This window comes from Dysidea avara, chromosome 1, assembly GCF_963678975.1.
Source record: "Dysidea avara chromosome 1, odDysAvar1.4, whole genome shotgun sequence".
Lineage (NCBI taxonomy): Eukaryota > Metazoa > Porifera > Demospongiae > Dictyoceratida > Dysideidae > Dysidea > Dysidea avara.
In genome coordinates, this window is record NC_089272.1 from 32920076 (window position 1) to 32945817 (window position 25742).

The window sequence follows — 25742 nt, forward strand, 5'->3', positions numbered from 1 at the left end:
ATGTGGTGATGAAATAATGAAAATGAAAATCTAATTAAAGTATTTGGACAATGTCAAGTCAACCAACAAATGATTCCACCAACTATTAGCTTGACCTTTTGGTTTAGTGGTTACTCATAAAGTAAGTCTAGTACAATCAGTGAAGTTGAAATTTCACTTTGCAGATTTTAAAGATTACGTACATCATTTTTCACTTAATTAAGAAACCGTTCCATCACAATGACTCACAGTAGTGGTCGCATTTCATAGTTTGCGGCTTGCACTTTGTATGTACTTTCTTGGCCTTGTAACTCACTACCATGAGTCTTAATGATACTTAGTAATTCATGATATGATGGCTAGGAACTGGCCTATTATGCCCAAAATTTTACCTATTATACTTTTGAGTATTGCTCAAAAATTAAGCCTATTATGCTCAAAATTATGCTTTCAAAATCAAGATTATGCTCTAGAACTGACTGTTTTATTAGAATATACCAGCCTTTCCTGACTGTTCTATTAGAGTATCTCGATCTTATTTCTGCAAAGTGTGAATAACCAACAAAGAAACGGTTTAATACGTGTTTCTAATTATGAAATGCACTAATAATATATTGGCAGTGAATATTTGCTTTCTTTCAAGCGCGCATATTGCGCATTTAATTAATTTTTCAAACAACGTCCCTATTATGCTGGCATTATGCTTGATGCTTTTGGTCACCTATTATGCTTTAAATTATGCCGGCATAATCGGCCGGTGCCTAATGATGGCAAAAGATGAAATTAGCAAGCTCTGCTTACCTCAGCAAGATGGATAAACTGAGTTGTTCAAGAGCAATGGACACAATGCTGGAGTGTTGAATGAGACATGGAAAAGCACCATGTTTCTTTGTGTCATGATTTACAAAATTGCTTGAAGCAATACAGGTGACAAAGTGAACATGTGTAAGTGACTACAAACTCTAAATGAGTTGTACTATAGACAACAAAGAAGTACTGTATTCACTACAAGAATAATAGAAAACACACTAGCATATTAACCATGTATAAGGGTTCACATTAAATCTAAAGTGGCCTAGAAACACTGCACATGATCATGAGTTCTTTCATGTGTACTAAAACTAATGTATATAAGTAGCCCACACAAGAGTTCTATGTAGCATTTATCACTTTGTACACACTGCACAAGATAATTCATTGGTGTTATCATATGGAGGACAAGGAAGTGATCCACATCTCCCCTCCACAGGGTGTAATTGTACACCATTATCATTTGCTGATGTGCTACTGACAGACTTAAATGCCATATCCACACAAATAAATTGAAGACGGCCATGACCATGATGCCCGGACATCAGATACCCGTGGTATTCTCTGGTCCATCCACTAGGACAAGTAAACTTGGCAGGGAGCATGTAGACTGTAGAACGTTGAGTGACATAACATACTGCACATGGTACATCTGAGTCATGTTTCCCTTCAATATTTTCATATTCAGCTCCATACATCAAGCCTCTGTAATCTTGATTCCCACTAATTGGTGTGAGAAATTTGGGGTCTAGTGGTAGACATTGTGGGTTACTAGCACTACCCTGTTTGTGGTCTGCTCCACCAGTTCTTCCACTATACACCAATTGTGCAGCTGATGAGCAACCATCATGTCCCCATCTTACATACAAAGCTCCTCCAACCCTCTCTCCTTTATCACCTTTCTGTCCTGGAAGACCAACTGTTCCTGGAATACCCTGCACTCCTTTCACTCCCTGTTGTCCAGGAAATCCAGCTTGTCCTAATAAATATGTTTTGACAATATAATGTGGTGTTTAAGAATATCAGCGTATATCACCTAGTTCTCCTTTAAGACCTGTTAATCCTGGTAAGCCATTATTACCCCTTTCTCCTTTGTTTCCCATTTCTCCTCTCAGTCCATTTGGTCCAGGTTCTCCTTTCATACCACTAGGTCCTACAGTATAATTAAAACTATTGTCACTACGTAGTATGTTTGAGCTTAAAATTCATCAATTCTTTGATCACCCTTGTCTCCTTTACCTTCATTCTCTTGGTGAGTAACATAGTCCTAACTAATCATTAACTTACGTAATTATTGTCCCAATAACAAAGTTAGTAGCTAAAATGCTACAACTAAAAACCAGATCACACAATTGCAATTTTTTATGGCACTGTGTGTAAAGTATAATGAATAATTTTCTAATGGTATTAGCCCATGCTATTGATCATCAGATATTGATGTATAAAAATCTTGGTGAACTGATGCTCTGTAGTTCTTTCACCTATCAGGTGGGTGTTCCTAGAGTGATATCACTTATACCACGACTGTCAGTGTTGGGAAAGTTACTTTGTCAATGTAATATATTACATATTACTCTTTACTTTTGGGAAATTAATAAGTTACAGTTACATATTACTCCAAACGAAAAGTAACTTAATATGTTACATTAATTTACTGACCACACACCTTTCCTTTACACCTTGCATGTTAGTTACTGAGCCAACATATAGTAAACACTCATGTAAATATAGCTACTGGCTTCTTGCACCAGTGTAGAGGTGCTCATGCACTGTTTTTACCACTTCAGCCATACCTAAACATTACTGGCAAGTCACGTGACCAGTAGTCTGAGGTGCGGATAATTTTATTACAGGGGATCTGGGCAGTAGATTATTGCAGCCACTAAGCTGTTGAGTAATACTAATTGGTTAGTAATGGACCTGGTAGTGTGTTATGGATATCATTACACGTCGCTAACGAACTGTAACATGTTACATAGTAACATGTTACTTTTCGTTACTTGCTTGAAAGTAACTTTAATTATATTACTAGACTATGAATAGTAATGCGTTATATTACTTGAAATCACAAAATGTAATAACTACTATGTAACGCGTTACTATAATTATAGTGACGCGTTATTCCCAACACTGACAACTGTATTGCTGATATTATCCACCCTTAGTTCTCGGGTCTGCAGCCCTCATGCTTCTATATACTGTAACATACTGTACATGGTACATAATGGTCATGTTTCCCTTCAACTTGGCATTCCATATTTGGTTCCATACATCAAGCCTCTGTAATGTTGATTCCCACTAATTGGTGTGAGAAAGTTGGGGTCTAGTGGTAGACATTGTGGATTACTAGCAATACGCTCTGTATGGCCTGCTCCACCAGTTCTTCCACTATAAACCAGTTGAAATGTGCAGCACATCATGTCCATCTTACATACAAAGCTCCTCCAACCCTCTCACCTCTATCACCTTTCTGTCCTGGAGGACCACCTGCTCCTGGAATTCCCCGCTCTCCTTTCTGCCCAAATTCTCCTTGTGGTCCAGGAAATCCTAGTAAATGTGTTTGACATTATAATGTGGTGTTTAAGAATATCAGTGTATATCACCTAGTTCTCCTTTAGGACCCATGAATCCTCGTAAGCCATTATTACCCCTTTCTCCTTTGTTTCCCATTTCTCCTCTCAGTCCATTTGGTCCAGATTCTCCTTTCATACCACTAGGTCCTACAGTATAATTAAAACTATTGTCACTACGTACTGTAGTATGTTTGAGCTTAAAATTCATCAATTCTTTGATCACCCTTGTCTCCTTTACCTTCACTTTCTTGGTGAGTAACATAGTCCTAACTAATCATTAACTTACGTACTTATTGTCCCAATAACAAAGTTAGTAGCTAAAATGCTACAACTAAAAACCAGATCACACAATCGCACTTTTTATGGTACTGTGTGCATAATGAATAATTTTCTAATGGTATTAGCCCATGCTATTGATCATCAGATACTGATGCATGTAAAAATCCAGGTGAGTGCTCTGTAGTTCTTTCACCTATCAGGTGAGTGTGCCTAGAGTGATATATCCCACTTATACCACAACTGTGCCAGGTTTTGCTGATATTATGCACCCTTAGTTCTCAGGCCTGCGGCCCTCGTGCTTTTATATACTGTAACATGCTGCACATGGTACATAATGGTCATGTTTCCCCTCAACATTTTCATATTCGGTTCCATACATCAAGATTCTGTGTGAGAAAGTTTGGGTCTAGTGGTAGACATTGTGGATTACTAGCAATACGCTCCGTATAGCCTGTTACACCAATTGTGCAGTTGATGGATACTCATCATGTCCCCATCTTATACAAAGCTCCTCCAACCCTCTCACCTTTATCACCTTTCTGTCCTGGAGGACCAGCTGGTCCTGGAACACCCTGCTCTCCTTTCAGTCCCAATCCTCCTTGTGGTCCAGGATGTCCAGTTGGTCCTAGTAAATATGTTTGAAATTATAATGTGATATTTAAGAATATCAGTGTATATCACCTAGTTCTCCTTTAGGACCCATGAATCCTCGTTTAATTATCTCATTGGGAAAATTCCAACTTACAAGTTGTTATCCTCAACAAATTTGGTATCATTCTATGGATGCTTAATAAGACTCTGACCATACACATGAATTGAATCGCCTTTCATCAAGGAATACGATAAACCAAACCTTGTATCTGTTAACCACAGTATGCAGAAGTTATGGTGCCTTGTTTAGAAGATGGTGTTATTTTATATGAAACGGGCATAACCTATTCAGAAATCCAGAATATTTAAATAAGTTTTGATATGGATATCTCTTTCACTAGAACCCCAGATCTATTCACGGTTGGAACAATCTACTCATTGACACCATAGAATCTCAATTTCTGGAAGTGTTTTTAGATAAACTATAACTTAATCTTATTTTGTGATTTGTTGTAACCTCCAGCTCTCTGAATATATCAGTTTGTAACTACTTTTCAGTATTCTTCATAATCATAAATAAATAAATAATTAAATATGCCAATGCATTACTTAACATAATGACGTTAGGACAACAGGAAACTGGCGGATTTGTCTGCCCATGCATGATACACGTATCAGTGAACTGGGCCCACCCACGTATAGTTATCGCATCAATAATAACATAGATTATAGCCCTGGAGTGTGTACTGTCTTTGTACCTGTGCTGTGTTTTGCACATTGTTTTAATGTGTGATTATATACAAGTGCATATGGCTATACTGCCATATTCTTTGGTTTAGCGCACTGCCACTTGATATTGCTAGCATAAGAATTAACAAAGCAGCCGTCCTGTAAACATGGTGAGTGCATTGTAACCACACTGTACATGCACACTTACTGTACGTAGATAGAGCTGTAGTAAAAGCATACATATGCATTTCACCATTTTGGCTAATTTGGCAGAAAGGGTGTGTCCTTAAATTAATAAATTGCCACATACTTTCATAAAAACATGGCCATAGCTATCTATCCAGTAAAGCAGAGGACACACCCTTTCTTTAATTTCCATTTTATATTTGCTTACAAATTGATATTTTACCATACATTTCTGGAAAAATACATGAAAATTAGTGCAGGTCAGAGGTGAATCAATCAAAAACATTCTTTGTATTAACATCTGATTTTGGTGGAATAAAACAACAGAGGCAGTATATTAGGAAATATTCAATAACCAGGATCACTTCTCCCATTAGGAAAATATTTCTAGTAAAGCAGATTTCCAGTAACGATGCATAATTGCACAATCATTGCATATAATCTCATTTTATTTGTGAAGGCAAAGTGTATGGAAACGCTTCAGGTAACTGAAGACCTACGTAGGTAGGAAGGCTTGTCACAATGGACCATCTCTGTCAGCAAAAATCATCAACCCTAGCTACAACAAGATTTAATACTCCAAGTCAGGAGCTCACAAGCACAGGAAGATGTTTATAAGCTCCTGGTACTGCTAAAAACAAGTATATACTTGTGTTGACACCACATTTTGTTAGTTTCAGACCCGGTGATAGCAGTACGGCAAGCATGAGCAGTATCAGCCAACTGCCTGATGGGTGGATGTGAGTTATCATTTGAACTGACAATGCCTGCTGGACCAACAACACCTACCAGACTCCCAAATTATCTGGCTGATACTGCTCATGCTATTGATGCTTGCTGTACTGATATTACTGGGTAAAAAATGTGGTGTCAGCACAAAAAAAGCATGTGACTGGAGTTGTGCCATCAATTTGGCAGACAAATGTCCTCTCTATATACTACTTTTAAACCTAAACGCTGTGGTACTGTGGCATCTTTGGAACTTAACGGTACCTTTCAAGGCCAGTTTTACGTTGTTTGTAGTGGTTTTTGCGTGGTGCATTTCATTTAGAATAACTGGTGGGAAATCTGGATGGCTGCCAAATTCCCAGAGAGACCAGGCGGAGACACTCGGCCACTAAAAAGATGAGAGATATGTCTGCAGACTCCCCAGCTAGACTGGAAGAAGGCAACCTTCAGCTACTAATTCCTGGCAATAGGTGTCCCCACTGTGACAAATATTGCACTGCAGAAAGTAAGGCTATACAGTGTTACTTATGCCATGTCTGGGTACTTAGCCAGTGTGAAGGGATACAAATGAGTTATACAATAAGTTGAATGAAATATGTTCGGCTGTTGCAAATATATCATACTATTGTGAATCGAATTATTGTAACAATTGAATCAAGCAACTTGTTTCTGATTGGAAACTGTCACATAGTGCTAAATCTCTATCTATTGAGGATTCATCTGAATCGCTTTCAGACAAGTACATCTCTCTTAAACAGTCAGTTAATGAATTATCATCTAAAATTGATAACTTTCTTAATAGAAATAGTAACCTTCAGATGGAGATAAATTCTGTTTCAGAGCCATCTGCCACCAATACCCAAACAACTGCAAGCTCATCTGTCTCAATTTCACCAACACTAACCATACTTGATGAACTCGTAGACAGACAACGTAGAAGCAAAAATTTGATTCTTTACAATTTCAGTTAGGCATTTGACACCAGCTCTGACCAATTAAAGGTTCAAGAATTGTTCTCAACTGTATTCAGTCTTGAAGAAGTACAGTTAACTAGAACTGCATGCCTTGGTAGATGAAATGGTCCAAAAGTAAGACCCTTGTTGGTCTGTTTTGATGATGCACTTATTAGAGACACTATCCTGTCACAGTCCAGCAGACTCCGCAAACACCAACAATTCAAGAACGTTTATATCTCCCCCAAATAGAACAAAATTAGAAAGGGAAAAGTACCAGAAGTTGGTTATTCAATTGAAACGTAGGAGGTCAAATGGTGAACTGAATTTGATGATCAGAAATAATGTCATTGTCACAATAACTCATCGTCCTCAATCATCTGCCACTACCAACTCTAGTAATCAGTGTTCCTGATAACATGTTTTACTCTTTACTAAATGATTCCTGCCAAAATTCTTTTCCAAACTCAATTTGAATTCCAACAGTACTGAATCTCCAAAGCTGATTTTTCTGAATAGCCAAAGCATTGTAGCAAAACGTGCCTCCCTTGCTGTTTTACTTGACAAATATGACCCTGATGTTATAGCAGTGAGTGAAACCTCGCTCTCATCTGACATTTCTTCCTCTGAGTTCTTTCCTGATGGATATTATGCATTCAGAAAAGATAGGGCTGATGGCTACAGTGGGGTACTTTTGGCATGTTGAAGCTCTATAAACTGTCAAGAACTTGTGTTTGATAATGGCGCAGAAGCTGTGGTGTGTAAGGTTATTCTAAACAACTGTCAACTTCTGAAAATTTGCTCTTTTTATAGACCACCAAATAAAGATATCCAAAGTATAGATAATCTGTGTAATTTATTTACAACCATCACAAATGTTCCCACCTGGCTTATCGGTGACCTTAACCTGCCAAGCATTGACTGGGCAAACAATTCCTCTGCATATCCTCTTATTTTGTGCGATACTATGCTCAATTTTGTTCAAGAATATGGTTTCTCTCAAGCAGTTAATTTTCCAACAAGGGGAAACAACATTTTAGATATTTTCATTACAAGTAGACTATCCCTTGTACATAGTTGCAGTCCCGTTGCAGGTATTAGCAACCATGAGGCAGTCTATATTGAATCGTTTGTTTCCATCACTCATCAGCAATGTACTCAGCAAAAATCTTTTCTTTGGAATAAGGCAGATATGGTAGGCATAAAAGAAACTATAAACCAACACCTTCTTAAGCAAGTACGGCTTGTCTATGCCAGTTGATATTTTATGGAATGCGTTCAAACAAATGTGTTTTGACAGTTTATCCCATGTACCAACCAAACACTTCAGCACTGGGACTAAACAACTGTGAGTAACCAATTGCATAAAGCGTTTATCACGTAAAAAGCAGTGCTTGTATAACCTAGCCAGACAATCTATTTGCAGTAGGAACTGGGACTCTTATCAACATTTCAAACGTGAAGTCCAAAGAGAATGCCGTAACGTATACAATAACTGTATTGAAGGATCACTTGATTCAAATGGTACTGTATCAAAAAGGTTATGGAACTTTATAAAGAGTCAAAAGAAAGATCATTGTGGTGTAGCACCTTCAAAGGTTGAAAACAGTGTAATTAATGATAGTTCTGCTAAAGCTCAAATACTTAATGACTACTTCACCTCAGTATTTACTTCAGTAACAGTAGAAGCTCTCCCCATGATACATGAACAATCGAAACCAGACATCAACCCAATTCTTGTCGAAACTAATGGTGTCCCTGAACTGCTTAGGACCCCGGATGTACATAAAGCCTGTGGACCTGATGGAATACCTGCACATCTATTGTGAAGAGATTGCTCCATCCTTATCTTTTATATTCCAAGCCTCATTACAACAACCTATAGACTGGAAAGAGGCAAATGTCATACCACTGTTTAAAAAAAGGGTGACAGATCCAGTACTAGTAACTACAGATCTGTGTCATTAACTTGTGTTTGCTCAAAACTATTAGAACACATTGTCTATTCACATATTTATGCTCATCTTAGTAAATATAACATCTTGTGTGATCAACAACATGGCTTCTGCAAAGGGCGACCATGTGAGACTCAGTTATTGCTAACAGTAAATAATTTTGCTGAGAACGTAAACAAAAATGAGCAGATTGACGTTGTTGTTTTATACTTCTCTAAGGCATTCAACAAAGCATCCCCACCAGCATTTGTTCCACAAACTTTATGGTATCCGAGGAAAATTACTAGACTGGATACAACATTTTGTTCTACAAAGATCCCAGCGTGAAAAGTTGAGGGTCAGCAGAGTGATTCATCTACAGTAACTTTTGGTGTACCCCAGGGTACTGTCTTGGCCCCATTACTCTTCCTGTGCTTTATTAATGATTTTCCAAATGGGACATTATCCAAAATTAAACTGTATGCTGATGATGTGTTACTTTATGCTACTATTCATTCAGAGCAGGACTGCCAACAGTTACAGAGAGATCTGGATCCTCTCGGAAAGTGGGCTGATGAATGGAAAATGGTATTTAACCCTCAAAAGTGTGAGTTTCTCAGAATAACCAACAAAAAACATCCAATTCTAAACCGATATAAAATTCAAAACAAAGAAATTAAGGAAGTTACCCATGCTAAGTACTTAGGTGTAACAATTAGTCACAATCTTACTTAGTCTGAACATATAAAGCAAATTACCAACAAAGCTAACAGAACCAACGGATTTCTGCAACAAAATTTGCATAACTGCCCACTTGAAATTAAAAGTAATTGTTACAAAGCGATGGTAAAGCCTATATTAGATTATATACAGCCATTATTTGGTCACCACACACACAAAAGGATATCAATATAATAGAAAGAAGTCAGTGGCAAGCAGCAAGATTTGTAATGCATAACTTCTACCCTCATGCCAGTGTTACACAAATGCTAACAAACCTAAAGTGGTTGACCCTTGCTGAATGTAGAGAAGAACAGAAAGCTATTATGATGTTTAAGATCACTCAGTAATCACCTCATTGACATCTCAGCAAATTCTTACCTAACACCTGTACCAATGTTATATGATACAAGAGGTCATAGCAAGAGATTTATACAACCAATGACAAGAATTGATTCTTATCTATATTCCTTCTTTCCCTCTGCTATATCAAACTCTGGAATTCTCTACCCTAGCACGTGATTGACTCTAAGGACATTGATCAATTTAAGCAAAGACTAGCTGGTCTAGCAACAATTATTAATATTGATTAAGCTATTTGTTTGTTGTTTGTTTGTGATCTGTGCATCATACTCTTTTCAGAGGTCTGCACAGTAATAATATGCAGTGTAATATAAAAAGTGCTTACTTTCAGTGGTACCAGGAGCTTACATTATACAAGCATCTTGCGGCACTTGTGAGCTCCTGATGGTACTTAGTACTTGGAGTGTTGTATGTGTAACTGTCATAATTATATAGGGTTGAGGATTTTTGCCAAAATTTCTGGATGGTCCTTTGTGAAAAGCCAATTAACCTTTTCAGTTAGGGTCTTTAGCTATATACTTGTAGTACACTTTTTCTTCACAAATGAACTAAGAGTACATACAATGATTGAACAATTATACATTTACCAACCTGATGTTCGTCAACTTTTCTTCACAATGAATTGGTTGCATTCACACTGAATCACATTAACAGCAATTCGCACCGAATGCACTTTTTTGCATATTTTATATCCACTGTATAGTAATAAATGGTTAGGCTGTGCATTTTAACTGAAAACCAAACTTTAAATAATAGTTAGACATCGAAACACAGGGTTCTATGGAATTTAGAAACCCGAAAGGCTCTGAGTTGTGGCACATGAGCGAAGAGAGGGCGCTACTACAGGGCCTGAGAGTTTCTATATTCCATAAAACCCTGTGTCTAACTAATTTAGACCACAGCTCATTCGTGTACCTTTGCTGCTGCTTGTTGTACCTTGTAACATGAAACATGTAACGTTCGCGAGTAGAACAAGCCCCCTGTAACTTGTAACAGCACTCACTACCCAGTTAAACTCCCATGCATTGCTGATGTTACAGGCACGTAATTGCCATGTTTTGTATCACCCCAGAGACAGGGATCTATTGAGACATAAACAAGGGATCTACAAGATTTAGATACCTGTAAGTAGCCAATGAAATTCAAGTATTTCAACTTGCTGTGGTCTAAACACATATTGCAATCCTCACCAGTAAAGAATATTAATGCATTTGTAGATGTGTGCAGATAGCACAATAAAAGAATCACACAGGTAAGCTGGTACTTAGCCTATTCATAAACATTGTGGCTATACTACTGTATTATTATATCTAATCAAAAACAGCCAAGCTGTAAAAAAAGGTGCGGCCCCCATAAAGGCCATCGTGAAAAAAGATGTGAAATCCAAGGTGGCGGCCAAGAAATGGCTGTGATGGTAGGTTAATGGTTACATTTTAATAACAACAATTCAGGTAAATTTGGTGCCAAGACCAAGCGGCACAAAATTCACCTGAATTGCCGTTATTAAAATGTAACCATTAACTTACCATCACAGCCATTTCTTGGCCGCCACCTTGGATTTCACATCTTTTTTCACCATGGCCTTTATGGGGGCCGCACCTTTTTTTACAGCTTGGCTGTTTTTGATTAGATATCACTTCTTTTTGTATTTGTATACTGCAAAGCCGGCCTATGGCTGGCTTTGGGGGTTTTTTTAACCCATGTGTTTTTTTTCTTTACCACAGGAAGAAGAAAAGAACTTAAAGAAGAATTTTAGTACTTCAATTATTTTTGATTTTATTAGTAATTATACAAATTATATAGTTTCATATGTGACCCGGTCTGCGAAAAGGGCTCTTATAGCCTTTCCAATTATCCATGTTTGGCTAATCATAACTCCTAATCTACTAAAGCTATCACCATGTAATTACACCCACAGCTACTGCCAGGTTAGGGTTGTTGAGTGACCAAATTGTAGGCTTGTACCATATTCACCAGTCAAGTTATGGGTTACCATATATATGCAATTGGAAAGGCTATAAGAGCCCTTTTCGCAGACCGGGTCACATATATTTATTACATGCTCATTATTCCCCACAGGATTTTTTTTGCAGCTGATCTCTCTACTAGGTGACTTGAAATGTAGCTGAACTATATACAGGATGGTTTCTTTGTAGCTGAACTCTCTGTAACAGGTGATTTGTTTGCAGCTAAACTCTCTACATGGTGGTGTCTTTATAGCCGAACTCTCTACATGATGGTTTCTTTGTAGCTGAACTCTCTATAAGGTGACTTCGTCTAGCTGAACTCTCTACAGGGTGATTTTTTTGTAGCTGAACTCTCTGCAGGGTGGTTTGTTTGCAGCTGAACTCTCTACATGATGGTTTCTTTGTAGCTGAACTCTCTACAAGGTGACTTCGTCCAGTTGATCTCTCTACGGGGTGATTTGTTTCTAGCTGAACTCTCTACAGGTGAATTGTTTGCAGCTAAACTCTCTACGTGGTGGTTTCTTTGTAGCTGAACTCTCTACAAGGTAACTTCTTCTCTACAGGGTGATTTGTTGTAGTTGAATTCTCTACTAGGTGGTTTGTATGAGGCTGAACTCTCTACATGGCGGTTTCTTTGTAGCTGAACTCTCTACAGAGTGATTTGTTTGCAGCTGAACTCTCTACATGATGGTTTCTTTGTAACTGAACACTCTACAAGGTGACTTCTTCTAGCATGATCTTTCTACAGGGTGAATTGTTGTAGCTGAACTATCTACAAGGTAACTTCTTCTAGCTGATCTCTATACAGGGTGATTTGTTTGTAGTTGAATTCTGTACAGGTGGTTTCTTTGTAGCTGAACTCTGTACATGATGGTTTCTTTGTAGCTAAACTCTTTACAAGGTGACTTCTTCTAGCTGAACTCTCTACGGGGTAATTTCTTTGTAGCTGAACTCTCTATATGATGGTTTCTTTGTAAATGAACTCTCTACAAGGTGAATTCTTCTACCTGATCTCTCTACAGGGTGATTTGTTTGTAACTGAACTCTGTACAAGTGCATTTTTGTGGGTGATCTCACTGCAGGTTGATTTGTTTGTAGCTGAACTCACTAAAGGGTGATTTTGCTTGTAGCTGAACTCCTTGCATTGTATCTAGTTTCTAGCTGATCTCTCTACAGGGTGATTTGTTTGTAGCTGATCTCTCTACAAGTTGATTAGTGTGTAGCTGATCTCTCTGCAGGTTGATTAATTTGCAGCCGATCTCTCTACAAGGTAATTTGTTTGTAGCTGAACTGTCTATAAAGTGATTTATTTGTAGCTGATCTCTCTGCAGGTTGATTTGTTTTAGCTGAACTCTCTACAGGGTGATTTACTTGTAGCTGAACTCCTTACATTGTGACTAGTTTCTAGCTGATCTCTCTACAGGGTGATTTGTTTGTAGCTGATCTCTCTACAAGTTGATTTGTGTGTAGCTGATCTTTCTACTGGTTGATTTGTTTGTAGCCGATCTCTCTACAGGGTAATTTGTTTGTAGCTGAACTCTGTACAAGGTGCTTTTTTTGTAGGTGATTTCACTGCAGGTTGATTTGTTTGTAGCTGAACTCACTAAAGGGTGATTTGCTTGTAGCTGAACTCCTTACATTGTGTCCAGTTTCTAGCTGATCTCTCTACAGAGTGATTTGTTTGTAGCTGAACTCTCTATAAGGTGATTTATTTGTAGCTGAACTCCTTACATTGCGTGTAGTTTCTAGCTGATCTCTATACAGGGTGATTTGTTTGTAATTGATCTCTCTACAAGTTGATTTGTGTGTAGCTGATCTCTCTGCAGGTTGATTTGTTTGTAGCCGATCTCTCTATAGGGTAATTTGTTTGTAGCTGAACTCTCTATAAGGTGATTTGTTTGTAGTTGATCTCTCTGCAGGTTGATTTGTTTTAGCTGAACTCTCTACAGGCTGATTTGTTTGTAGCCGATCTCTCTACAGGGTAATTTGTTTGTAGCTGAACTCTCTACAAGTTGATTTGTGTGTAGCTGATCTCTCTGCAGGTTGATTTGTTTGTAGCCGATCTCTCTACAGGGCAATTTGTTTGTAGTTGATCTCTCTACAGGGTGATTTTTTTGTAGCTGACCTCTCTTCAGGGTGATTTGTTTCTAGCTGATCTCTCTACAGGGTGATTTTTTGTAGCTGACCTCTCTTCAGGGTGATTTGTTTCTAGCTGATTGCTCTACAGGTTGATTTGTTTGTAGATGAACTCTCTACAGGGTAATTTGCTTGTAGCTGAAATCCTTACTTTGTGTCTAGTTTGTAGCTGATCTCTCTACAGGGTGATTTGTTTGTAGCTGAACTCCTTACATTGTGTGTAGTTTCTAGCTGATCTCTCTACAGGGTGATTTGTTTGTAGCTGATCTCTCTACAAGTTGATTTGTGTGTATATAGCTGATCTCTCTGCAGGTTGATTTGTTTGTAGCCGATCTGTCTACAGGTAATCTGTTTGTAGCTGAACTCTCTATAAGGTGATTTGTTTGTAGCTGATCTCTCTGCAGGTTGATTTGTTTTAGCTGAACTCTCTACAGGGTGATTGCTTGTAGCTGAACTCCTTACATTGTGTCTAGTTTCTAGCTGATGTCTCTACAGGGTGATTTTTTGTAGCTGAACTCTCTTCAGGGTGGTTTGTTTCTAGCTGATCTCTCTACAGGTAGATTTGTGTTGATTTGTTCATTGCTGATCGCTCTAAAGGTAATTGATTTGTTGCAGTTGAACACCCTGCAAAGTGTTTTGTTTGTAGCTGATCACTCTAAAGGGTAATTTGTTTGTAGCTGAACTCTCTCCACAGTGACTTGTGTGTAGCAGAATTCTGTGTAACTGAATTCTCTAGAGAGTGACTTAATTGTAGCTGAATTCTCTACACAGTGCATGACTTGTTTATAGCTGAACTTTCTTCAGTGTGACTTGTAATGTTCTGAATCTCTATAGTGGTATATTTGCTTAACTCTCCACATGGTGGCTGTCTTCTTGCTGAACTGTCTATAAGATTAACTGTTTGCAGCTGAACTCCCTACAGAATAACTTGTGATGTAATAAAATTCTATAATGGAGTAAATAAATTAGCCGAATGCTCTATTAGGGTGACTGTTCTATTAGAGTATCTCGATCTCGCATTTGCTACACGGAGTTGGCTTTCGAATCATAACTCAGTGGTTTGTAATCTGATTCTTCTGTACTACTGCAAGGACTTTCTATGAAGATTATTCCAGCTATACACCGATTTTCAGCTCATTGCTCTAAGCGGTTTGCCTAGTAGGCGTGAAAACTAATACTTTTTTATTCATAAAAATCGATCGCGTAATTGTGACACAGGTTGGGTTTTGTGTCATATCTCCGTGTTTTTTATCTCGATTCCTTTCAAACCACCAAAAGGCACTCCTACGATGGTTACTCCATCTACATAGCAATTTTCAACTCATTCCATGAAGCGGTTTACCCTGTAGGCGTGACAACAAATCGATCTTGTTTTACGCGAATAATCGGTCATAACTCCTGAACCATTCATCGGATTTGTACCAAATTTGATGCTAGGATTCGCCTTTGGACTCCCTTTCTGTGTGCCAAATTTCAAGGCGATCGGAGTACGCGTTTGCTTGTTATAGCAATTTTTGCAAGTGTGCGAAAAGACGAAGAAGAAGAAGAAAAAAACGAAACTTTGGCAGCTCGTATCTCGGAAATGGCTGGAGCGATTTCCTTCAAATTTGGAATGTAGACTCCCTTGGCTGGCGGGCAACTGTGTAGCAAATTTGGTTCCAATCAGATAAGTGATCACCGATATACAAAGGTGTGAAAATGACGTTTTCGTTCTTCCTGTCAATATACTCACGGTGTGGCGCGCCGGCTTCTTGGGCCGCACGACACACTACCGTGTGTCTTGATATTCCAAGAAGTAGTTCTGGGGTCACTGCATGGTGTTTATGTACAGCAAGTAGGTAAACAACAAAGATGTATATTTGGTACCACCATTAATTTATGTATCGGCAGCAAAGTTGGAAGAATCATTACAGTTGTTAGCTGACTTATTTTTACTGGCCAAGTCATATTTGCAAGTTATCACTAAATGCTAGCAATATAAGAAAAGTTTCCACTCATTAGCCACAAACAAATTTATGCTGCAGTTATAGTCAGGCATGTGCCACTCAATGCTTTTAACATTGGTGAAAACAGACCAGATAAAAATGTTCATTAATTAGCCACAAACAAATGTGTGGTACAGGTGTGCCACACAAAGACTCCACAGGCAAAGAAAATTAAAGGGTATAAAAGGCAGATATGGTCTGATATGGACATGGATGTTGTTTTCATACCTAAAGTTTTCTGTACATTAGTTTTTGCTTCCAGACACAGAGATTGTCTTTAAATAGTGCTTATCCATTTATAAGTGCATGTGCGGAGGATAGGCTAGCACTCTATAGAATACCATACATCATATACTGCTGTACACACGCTATAAAAATCTAATGCATACTCACAGAGATTCGGCTGGCATGCCCCAACTTAGCCTTGCAAGCCAGGACTGCAGTAAGTATAAGCACCTGCACCTTATACTGAAAGCTGTGAGCTCCTGGATCTGGCCTGTGAGAGTAAACTAGGGTGGATCTCTACAGTTACATAACTGTTTTAGATTTCTAGAGTACTTGTACAACAGTACATGGTCTATAACACCTGTAGCGTGCAGCCAATCCTCTGCACATGTGCTTAAAAATGGATAAGCACTACTCGAAGATCATCTAGAAGCAAAGACTACTGCACAGAACAACATTAGGTATGAAAAATTAACTGTTGTGTACATGTAAAAGTGTATTTTGAAAATGTCAGTGTCCACCCATATCTGCCTTTTCCAACTACACAAGAAAAAACAATTACTAATTTGCCACAAACACATTTGTAGTACAGTTACATAATTATAGCCACATAGTCTTGTGCCCAGCCAGGCTCCTGCTAATGTGCAAACACTGTCTGGTGACATGTGCCAATTTCTTGGGCCCGGAAGTGCAATCCAGCCAAAATATTGCCTGGCCAATAAGAACTGAGGAGTTGTATAGTCATTTGAAAACAGTGAAAAACCATTTAGGAATAAAGTAAACATCACAAAAAGTGATTTACTAGATGCGATCTCTTCATACATTGTATTAGTAGAGGATAGTGTTTCATTACCGGTGAAATGTCAGTCACCACTCTTCGGTTTTATAAGGTCAGATCGAAAGACACAACTTAACAACAAACCTCTTGAACAACCTATCATAGGAAAATACTTCATAGCTTTAAATAGTCTGCTTTTTCATAAACTTCCAATACATTCATGTAATTAATATGCAACTCCTAGATTCTGATTGGCCAGCCAATATTTTGGCTGGATAGCATTTCCAGTGACTTCCAGGCCAACGAAACTTGAGCATTGTCACCAGACAGTGTTTGCGCATTAGCTCAAGCCCTGCTGGGCACAAGACTAAACCCCACAATGCTTTAACATCTGTTCAGTAACACTTTTTTCAGGATGGTGTGAGAAAGAAATCACTAGACTGTTAGTAAGTAAAATTAGCCACAGACAAATTCATGCTGCAGTTAGCTATAGTCAGATGTGCCACACAATGTTTTAACACTGGCAAGAAAGAAGCCAACTAAGTAAAATTGAAACACATTTATGGTGCAGTTCGGTATAGCTGGAATGGTAAAAACAGTGGACCAGGGGACCCTTATTATGTAATTCATGATGTTTGCACATTTGATATTGTCCTGCAAGTCACAACAGCTGGTCTCACACAGCCAATCCACCATCATGGTGTACTTTACATGGTGTATTATTTAGAAATTATAAGCACCTGATGCATTTTCAGAGAACCTCTGAAAAAGGGTCAGCTGCTGACTGCATTACATGCACTAGGTCATTCATACTGCACAATGATGGCACTAGTTTCCTAGTTACTAAAGTTCAGAGAGTTAGCACAAGCACGTATTCCAGGGACATAGATATACATGCATAGTGCATACTGCACCATTAGTTCAACCAATAAACTTCCTTTTATGCATCTTGTTTGACATGAAGGTGAAGTAATGTCCTGGATTAATACCACCAATTGCTGGAGGTGTGAAGATTGAATGGCCTCAGTATGCTAAGCAGTCCAGTACAGCTGAACCCTTTTCAGAGTAGGTGCTTATAATTTATAATTCAGGCATCATGTGAGCTAGTAGAGGTACTGTCAGGCAGTGACAGAGAAAGACTGGCTACATTATGTGAGACTATCTACCAGGCAAAGAAAAACAGGGATGTTGTAAAACATGGAATGTGGACTGGTAGTATGTTCCTTTGATAAAAGATTTTGACTAATAAATTGGCTATGCTTAATCATATTCATGAAAGGTCTATAGAGCAACCATCTGTTTTTGGGAGTATTCAGTCACTTTTCCTTGCAATGACAATGCATTCTAGAATCTGTGTAAGGAAATTCACTATGCAGATTTGCTCTGAACAACCACTCACCATATATTATACCCTTTTCATATAGTCACTTTAAACCAGTTTGAACCCACATTCAACCCAGGCTAACATGTTCATATGACCACCTTAACCAGGTTGAACCCGGAACCTTGGAGTCATACACCCTTTTCATATGGCCACCAAAAGTGTTCAACCGGGTTGAGTAACCCACATTCAACCCAGTTTCTGTTCACAAGCAATCATCACATGATGGTATTCATTAAGTGATAATTGTCTTCTATGCATTTTATGTATTCATTAAAAACCACAACTCTCTTTTGAAGCCATAAACTGAGTTAAACCCGAGTTCAACCCAACTCCTTTGTAGGGTTGAACTCCGTTATGACTTCTGGGTTCAACCTGGTCATAGTGGTCATATGAACGCGTTAACCCGGGTTAAATGTTCTGGTTTAAAAGTGACCATATGAAAAGGGTAGTATAGTACCTCCAAGAGTTAATAATATTAACTCTTGGTACCTCGCAATTACCTTACAGTACAGCATAGCATTTGTATCGTTTTGTACAGAAATGATTGTGGGTTCTACGTACAGTATCACGTGTGCTGACAGTTGGCATTTATCACGTGTAAGGCAGGTGCCTTCTTTGATTCTAAACCAGCACACTTATATCACAATTCAATCTTCATAAAATAATCATTAGCATTCCTTGGCTTGTCTCTCTTGGCTTCTTTTACTGGGCAAAGGGCTGGCAGTGACAAACCAGGTGACTCATTCCGTGGCAAGAAGCTGTACACCCATACATTACATGGCGGTCATCTGGATGAGATTTTGAGTAATAATCACTCCTCTCCAACTACCCACTCGTCCTGTTGAGATACTGAGCAAACTCAGTCTCACCCACATCAGTCGCGCCATTTTCGAATACTGATTGGTCTCGTGACTGTCCACCAGTATATTTACGTGATGATCCGTTCACTTCAAACAAACCAGTATAGTAGTATACTGCATTTTTGTAGCTGTGCAGCTTTTTATTGTAGCTGTGTGAATTCACTGTATAGCTACAGCTAACTGCTTAGTCGATTAATTATATCCTAGCTAAAGGTGGCCATGCTGCATGGGTTCCCTGTGCAATTTGGGGGAAAAGTTGCATTGCTACCTAGTTTTACTTTAAAATTTAGCAACAAATTTAAATTTTAAGGCATTTCCAAGCCTTTAAATTGCAAAAATTCTGCAGCTCCTGGGGGTTGCACCCCCAGACCCCCTTGAACGTTTAATTGCTATAACTAAATGAACCATACAGCAAGTTTCATGCTGTGTCCCCTGTAGCTATGTCAGGTCACAAGTATACATAGTATAGAAAGTCTGAAGAACAACAGATACAGGCTTGAGAATATTTATATAGCTAGCTAGCAGTGAAATATCACTAAAATTGCATATCTGAGTGTCTAAATTTCAAAAATTTTCTGTGGGAGCATGCCCCCAGATCCCCCTAGAATGGTTGTGCTTTGAACTTCACAGGCAGCAACTCCTCTCATTGGCATGTTTATAGTAGCAATTTCAACATTATAGTCAATGGCCTTACCAACTCAATTTTCCCTCCTGCGGCCCTATATCTACCAGGCAAAGAAAAACAGGAATGTTGTAAAACATGGAATGTGGATTGGTAGTATGTTCCTTTGATAAAAGATTTTGACTAATAAATTGGCTATGCTTAATCATATTCATGAAAGGTCTATAGAGCAACCATCTGTTTTGGGAGTGTTCAGTCACTTGTCCTTGCAATGACAATGCATTCTAGAATCTGTGTAAGGAAATTCACTATGCAGATTTGCTCTGAACAACCACTCACCATATATTATTAGTGTGTTACCAGTGTGCAGGGCCACCTAAAAGTAGAGTGAGGGCAATTATTATTATTTATTATTATTATTAACACTTTATGGTGACCAGCACTGAAGGTCTGACAGCAACATTTGCTGCAGCCTTAGGATTGCCTAACCTAATTTCAAAGATTTAGACTTAATGACTTATAGCTGATAAGATGTAACAGAAAAGTGGCCAAAGCAAGGAAAAAAATCCCTCCATCTTCAGTTGGGAAGCCACTTAAGAAGCCCATAATCCATAAATTGAAGTTGTTATATTATGAGATAAGTGCATATGATTACATAAACCAGCTAACTTTTGCTACGCATATTACACTATAAGATGCCTCTACAACACCAGCACAACTTACTCCATGGTGTACAGAATATTTTATTTGAGAAAAGTACTTGTGTTGTGCATAACTTTTATGCCAGATGCCAGTAGGACTTTGACCACAAATTTGCATTTCAAAGGGTTCATTATAAATTCTTCATTCCTAAGTCATATAGGGTAGGTAAAACAGTGTACCCAGGGACAAAGTCCCAGCAGGTGACCCGAGGACCAACAGGTATCCAACTCTTTTTGGAATTTTAAACACTTCACAATACTCTTGTACTACTGTAGGTGTCTCTGCAAGTAGTCTTGCATGGCCAATCCATTTTTCCCCATCATGATGTCTCACATGATGTTTAAAATTAGCTGAAAAAAATCTGAAGTTGACTGCATTTATAGGCCACTCGCCTGCTGCACAATAAACACTTGTTTTGAAGTGCTTACAAGTATTTGTTACTGTGTAGCATTTGTGCTTGTGCTGGTATTTAATTACTTATATTTAAAAGTGCTTATAAGCACTTTCAAAGCACTAACAAATCACAAAAGCTACCAGCTCTTATCAAAATTATTTGATTCAATTAGCTTCTCATTTAACAGCCAAAAGGTGCTATGGAAAGTAAGGGAAAGTCAGTGTAGCATGGAGGCCGGCTGAGAGGTGCAGATTGAAAGATGAAACTTTTTACCAATTGATGTTCATTCATTGTAACAATAAATACTTAGAACAATAGGTGCATAACTGCATGCACCACTACATATGTTGATATAAATATAAATTGTTTATTAAAATAATTATCAAGTACTTTAATAGTGCTTCACTTTGTATTTGAAACATTTACTCAATTGCAGCATTTGTGCTTGTGCTTGTACTTACTGTAAGCACATTTACAGGTGTTTGAAAAGTGCTTCAAGCCCTTGACCTAAGTGCTTGACCCATGTCTGAAGTATACTAGTCAATTATATTGCCTAGCTACTAAAGTTTAGAAACATCGTACAAACAATTTATTCAGGGAAAATAACGATTACTAGCTAAGTGAGTTTCAGTCCATCCGCTTGACGACCAGACTTCAGACATCATGGTGCATTTGTACAATGTTTTTAAACTTAATTACTAGACTAGGCAACATAATAGACTACATAATTATGTTCATTGTGTAGCAGGAAAGTGGCCTTTAAATCTGTAAATGCTGAGGTAAAATGCAGTCAGCTTCAGACCTACACTTTTTAAGAGGCGCTTATAATTTCTAATTGGCTTAAACATCGTGTGAGACACCGTGATTGGGAAAAAGTGAAGCATGTCCACCAAATTTGACATCAATTGGCCAGTGTGTGTCTGTGTGTATGGAGACACATGCACACATACAAACATACATATACGGACATTGTAATAAAAGAAACTATACAAACACTATTTTTGTACAGCCATTTTAAATCTATAATCTTGCATCTGGTGTTGTAAAGCAATAAACAAATAAGTAACTGCATATTTCCATCCTGTTAACAGTACATGCTATCTGTTCATTTAGGCGTGAGTGGTTGATGTGATAACGACATTCGCTTTGAGTGAACACGTTTGCACTCAATGATTTTGTCACCCACCACAATACTATTTGCACTGGATAGTAAGCCTACCAATTTACTCCTTTGCATGATAAATGTCATATTGTACAACTACCAAAATGTGTGAAAATGTAACATGGCCTAGTGGACTAAAGTGCATCACAAAATTATGTTTGCAGCTACTTAGTGTAGAATTGTATTACTTTGCTGGCTTCTTTCTCACTACTGAGTTGCATGCTACCACGATGGTATCAAGATAAAGTCAGTACCGGTTATACAACAAAGATAATAAATGGTTTTACTAGTAACTGCATTCATTTTATTCAAAGTTTTGATCAGCATACACATTAATATTAATTTATATTTGATTAGTATTTCAAATTCAGTTTTATGATTAATCACATAGTGATTTAGTTTACCATACTTATTCTGGAGTGCAATTTATCCCTAATCACATGGTTTGTTTATGTAATAAGCCATTTCATTTTTGGGCCTAAGGTATGCAATCAGACTTATTACTGATGATGTAAGCACTGGAGTACATTCTTCTGTGAAAATACTCCAAGCCTCAATAGGCTGATACATTTTTGACCTTTTTAAAAATTCTGTGGTTGTGTAACCATACCATATTAACACTATACTGTTAAAAATAGACCAAAGCCTGCCCTACATGCTGGTGGCTGGTGGTGGTCTGGGATTAATGTGTCAAGGCAATCTTGTGTTGTAGTGAAGCCATAAAGTTTATTGGTTTTTTGAGCTAATAATGCTAGTGATATTGTTAAAAACCATGATTAGTAAGTTCGCTACTACCTAAAGTGTTAATTTTTATTACAAAGGAGAGTCCTTACTGGTTTATTGTACTGGTAAACCTATCTCTTAGCACCAATCACATATATCAATAGCGCTTTTTGACCACAAAATCATGTCAGCTTTATCGCTTCACTACTCAGGATTGCCTTGACAGATTAATCCCAGACCACCACTAGCATGTAGGGCAAGCTTTGGTCTATTTACTAGTACACTGTTTATTGGGATATACAGTATGGTTACACAACCACAGAATTTTTTTAAAAGGGATAAAATGTACAGGAGCCTATTGAGGTTGTGGTATTTTGGTTGACGCATAATGTACTCCAGCAGACAATTAAGAAACCCTACAAAGTTAATGAATACTACGAATAGTGAAAAGGGCTATTGCACTGTAAAGTAGCCAATGATGAATAGGCAATCACACAAGCTTACAATAGAAGCCTTTTAAGTGCAACAAATGTTGATGTTTAGAGTAGCCAATCAGAATTGTTGGAATTTGCAGCCTTTTATGTGCAACAACAAATGATGCAATAATAAACCAATCAGATTAAGATGCCTTTTAAGTGCTGGAAGAAATATGCAATCACCTGTTCTAAGTTAATGACCATACAAAAATGATACACATAGAACCACCTCAACTTAGCTAACCTACAGTACATATATGAACCCTTTAATAATGGAATGGAAATCTGGTTAAAGATCATGGAGCTATGACTTGAAAAGAGTTGTACCAATTTCCACTTTATACATTTATCTGATAGCTGTCATGTTTTGTTAGCTATTTGGTCAATAGGTTGAGCAAGTTATGACCCAGTGATCCTTGTACAATGTAGTGCACATTGCACATGCAGCCATTATTTTATACAATGTTTATCTGTTTTAGCAGGAAATTGCTAAGCCTGACGATCCTTAATAATTACTGTCTTATTGAAAAGTTATTTTTAATGCATTAAAGATAATTATTGCTGCTATTTCCCATCCCAATTAACAAACCTTGTGGTCCCTTTTGTCCTCTTCGTCCTTTTTTTCCTGGTTCTCCAGGTTGTCCTTTTTCACCAGCAGGACCAGGTGCACCATCTTTACACTGACAATCATTTTCTGATTGTCTCTTCACATCTTGATGAGAATTGGTGTTACCATAGTTGGCTCCTGTCTGTGACTGAATTAGGTAACACAATGTAATATAGAATAACATGTAGCTAGCTATAGATTGTAACCTATTATTAATGGAAGGCAGTCTTTATTGTCTAAAACGAAACACTTAGTTGGTATTAGTACATGCAGTTGTGTAGCTATGTTGATTCATCCTCAAAGCCTTTAGGTAGCCATACTATGCACATAACTATTACAAATTGTATACTACATACACATTTCCCACTAGCCTCACATTGACTTGTTCCTGTAACTTCAACAACAGTTCCCTGTCATACTCTACTTGTTGTTGTAGTAGACCCAGTGATGACTGGAAGTACCAAGTCACACCAAACAGTAGAACTAGACTAACAATTGATAGTATTGAACTAGCTACCAACACAGCATCCTTGTTGGTAGCAGTCATTTCTACACTATAGTAACTGACAGTGTCTATAACGGACTAGGTTATATATCAGTGCACTGTAACTGTGTGTAGGAGTTGATGGTATTTCAAACTCATTTATTTAGCGAAGTCATATGGCAGATGGCTCTAATAATCACTCGTGGTGTGTGTGGGTGTGCATCCGGTCCGCATTTCCAGTATGTGCGGATCGAAAAAGTTTCAGTTTTAATGTTGATTATGCCATAGATAATAATTAGCTGCTATATAGCTACATTATCTATGATTATGTTTCATAACCGTTTGCAGTTCTGTGAAGACCAACCCCATAACTTTAATTTTATCTTTTGCAGCGGTAGATACAGGGGGGTTGCAATGGTTTCTTTTTTCAGCTGAACCCACGTCTGAAAATAATGCGCGCGCCGTGTGGGCGATAAAATCACCAGGAGTTACAAGGGGTGGTCACTTCCATACCGCCAGTTGAGACCGGGATCAAGAATTCGCCTTGATCTCTTGATTTCTTCCTCCACTATCTGATTTCACCTATAAAAGAGCCTTGATTCTAGATCGTTTACTGTAAAATCCTAGTAAATTCTCGTGCTGCTAAGCTGCTTGATCGTCACTTTTGCGGACATCTTGATCGCTTGATTCAGAGTATAAAAGCTCCTTGATCGCTTGATTGAATCTTGATCCCGGTCGTAAGTGTTTCAACAGACTGACTACCCCTTAAGTTTGGGACTTTTTCTACAAGCCAAACTTGAGAGAGAATAAACGTCTTAATGATTAAGACAAAATATACAGTACAAGCATACAGGGGCCGGCCTAGTCACAGGGGTACCATGTGCTGATGGATCAGTACAGGAGCCCTGGAAAGGCTTACATTAACTAAATTAAATTACAATACACCAAAAAAAAAACAAAAAAAACAAAAAACATATATATATGTAATACTTAAAGTTTACCTAAGGTGATCTAAAAGATCCCAGTCCAGGGAGGCTCTAGAATTAAAAATTCTGTAAGAACAGGACACAGCAATGAGAGCTGCCTGCTCAAACAAGGATCTTACAGTTTTCTTTGGCACTTCACAAGCAGTAGCCACTTGAACAATTGTTCAGTTCTGACAAAAAGTGGCCTAAACAACCAATTTCAATGGGAACAAGGTTGACGGTTAACCCACCAGTCATCTTCAGATCGAGATGTAATAGAGCAAAAGCAGTCACAGTATTTTAGAGCAGCAGTGTTGCAAGTTATGTAGCTGTAAATAGGGACTTTTATGTGCTTTTTATCAGTGATATTAATACATATATAGTTATATTAGTGGTGGGTAGTTATTCTCATCAGGCAATTACCTT

The 25742-nt window shown here is 38.0% G+C and overlaps 1 protein-coding gene across 7 annotated transcripts; it reads right to left on the reverse strand.

Annotated features, from left to right (window-relative positions):
• Window positions 1-973: 973 nt before the first annotated feature.
• Window positions 974-24494, reverse strand: LOC136262185 (short-chain collagen C4-like). Of its 7 annotated transcripts, none has more exons than XM_066056383.1 (7): window positions 24244-24494; window positions 23850-24015; window positions 4168-4266; window positions 3393-3509; window positions 3256-3336; window positions 1826-1942; window positions 974-1768 (listed from the first exon to the last, which is right to left on the reverse strand). In XM_066056383.1, the coding sequence occupies exons 1-7, from the start codon at window positions 24412-24414 to the stop codon at window positions 1146-1148; spliced, it is 1374 nt and encodes a 457-aa protein (XP_065912455.1). In that variant the 5' UTR covers window positions 24415-24494; the 3' UTR covers window positions 974-1145. The 7 variants fall into 7 exon arrangements, with proteins under 7 accessions (XP_065912455.1, XP_065912446.1, XP_065912437.1 ...); XM_066056374.1 differs by having other exon boundaries at window positions 3247-3336; window positions 4177-4266; window positions 24244-24493; XM_066056365.1 differs by having other exon boundaries at window positions 3247-3336; window positions 24244-24493.
• Between the last annotated feature and the right edge of the window lie 1248 nt (window positions 24495-25742).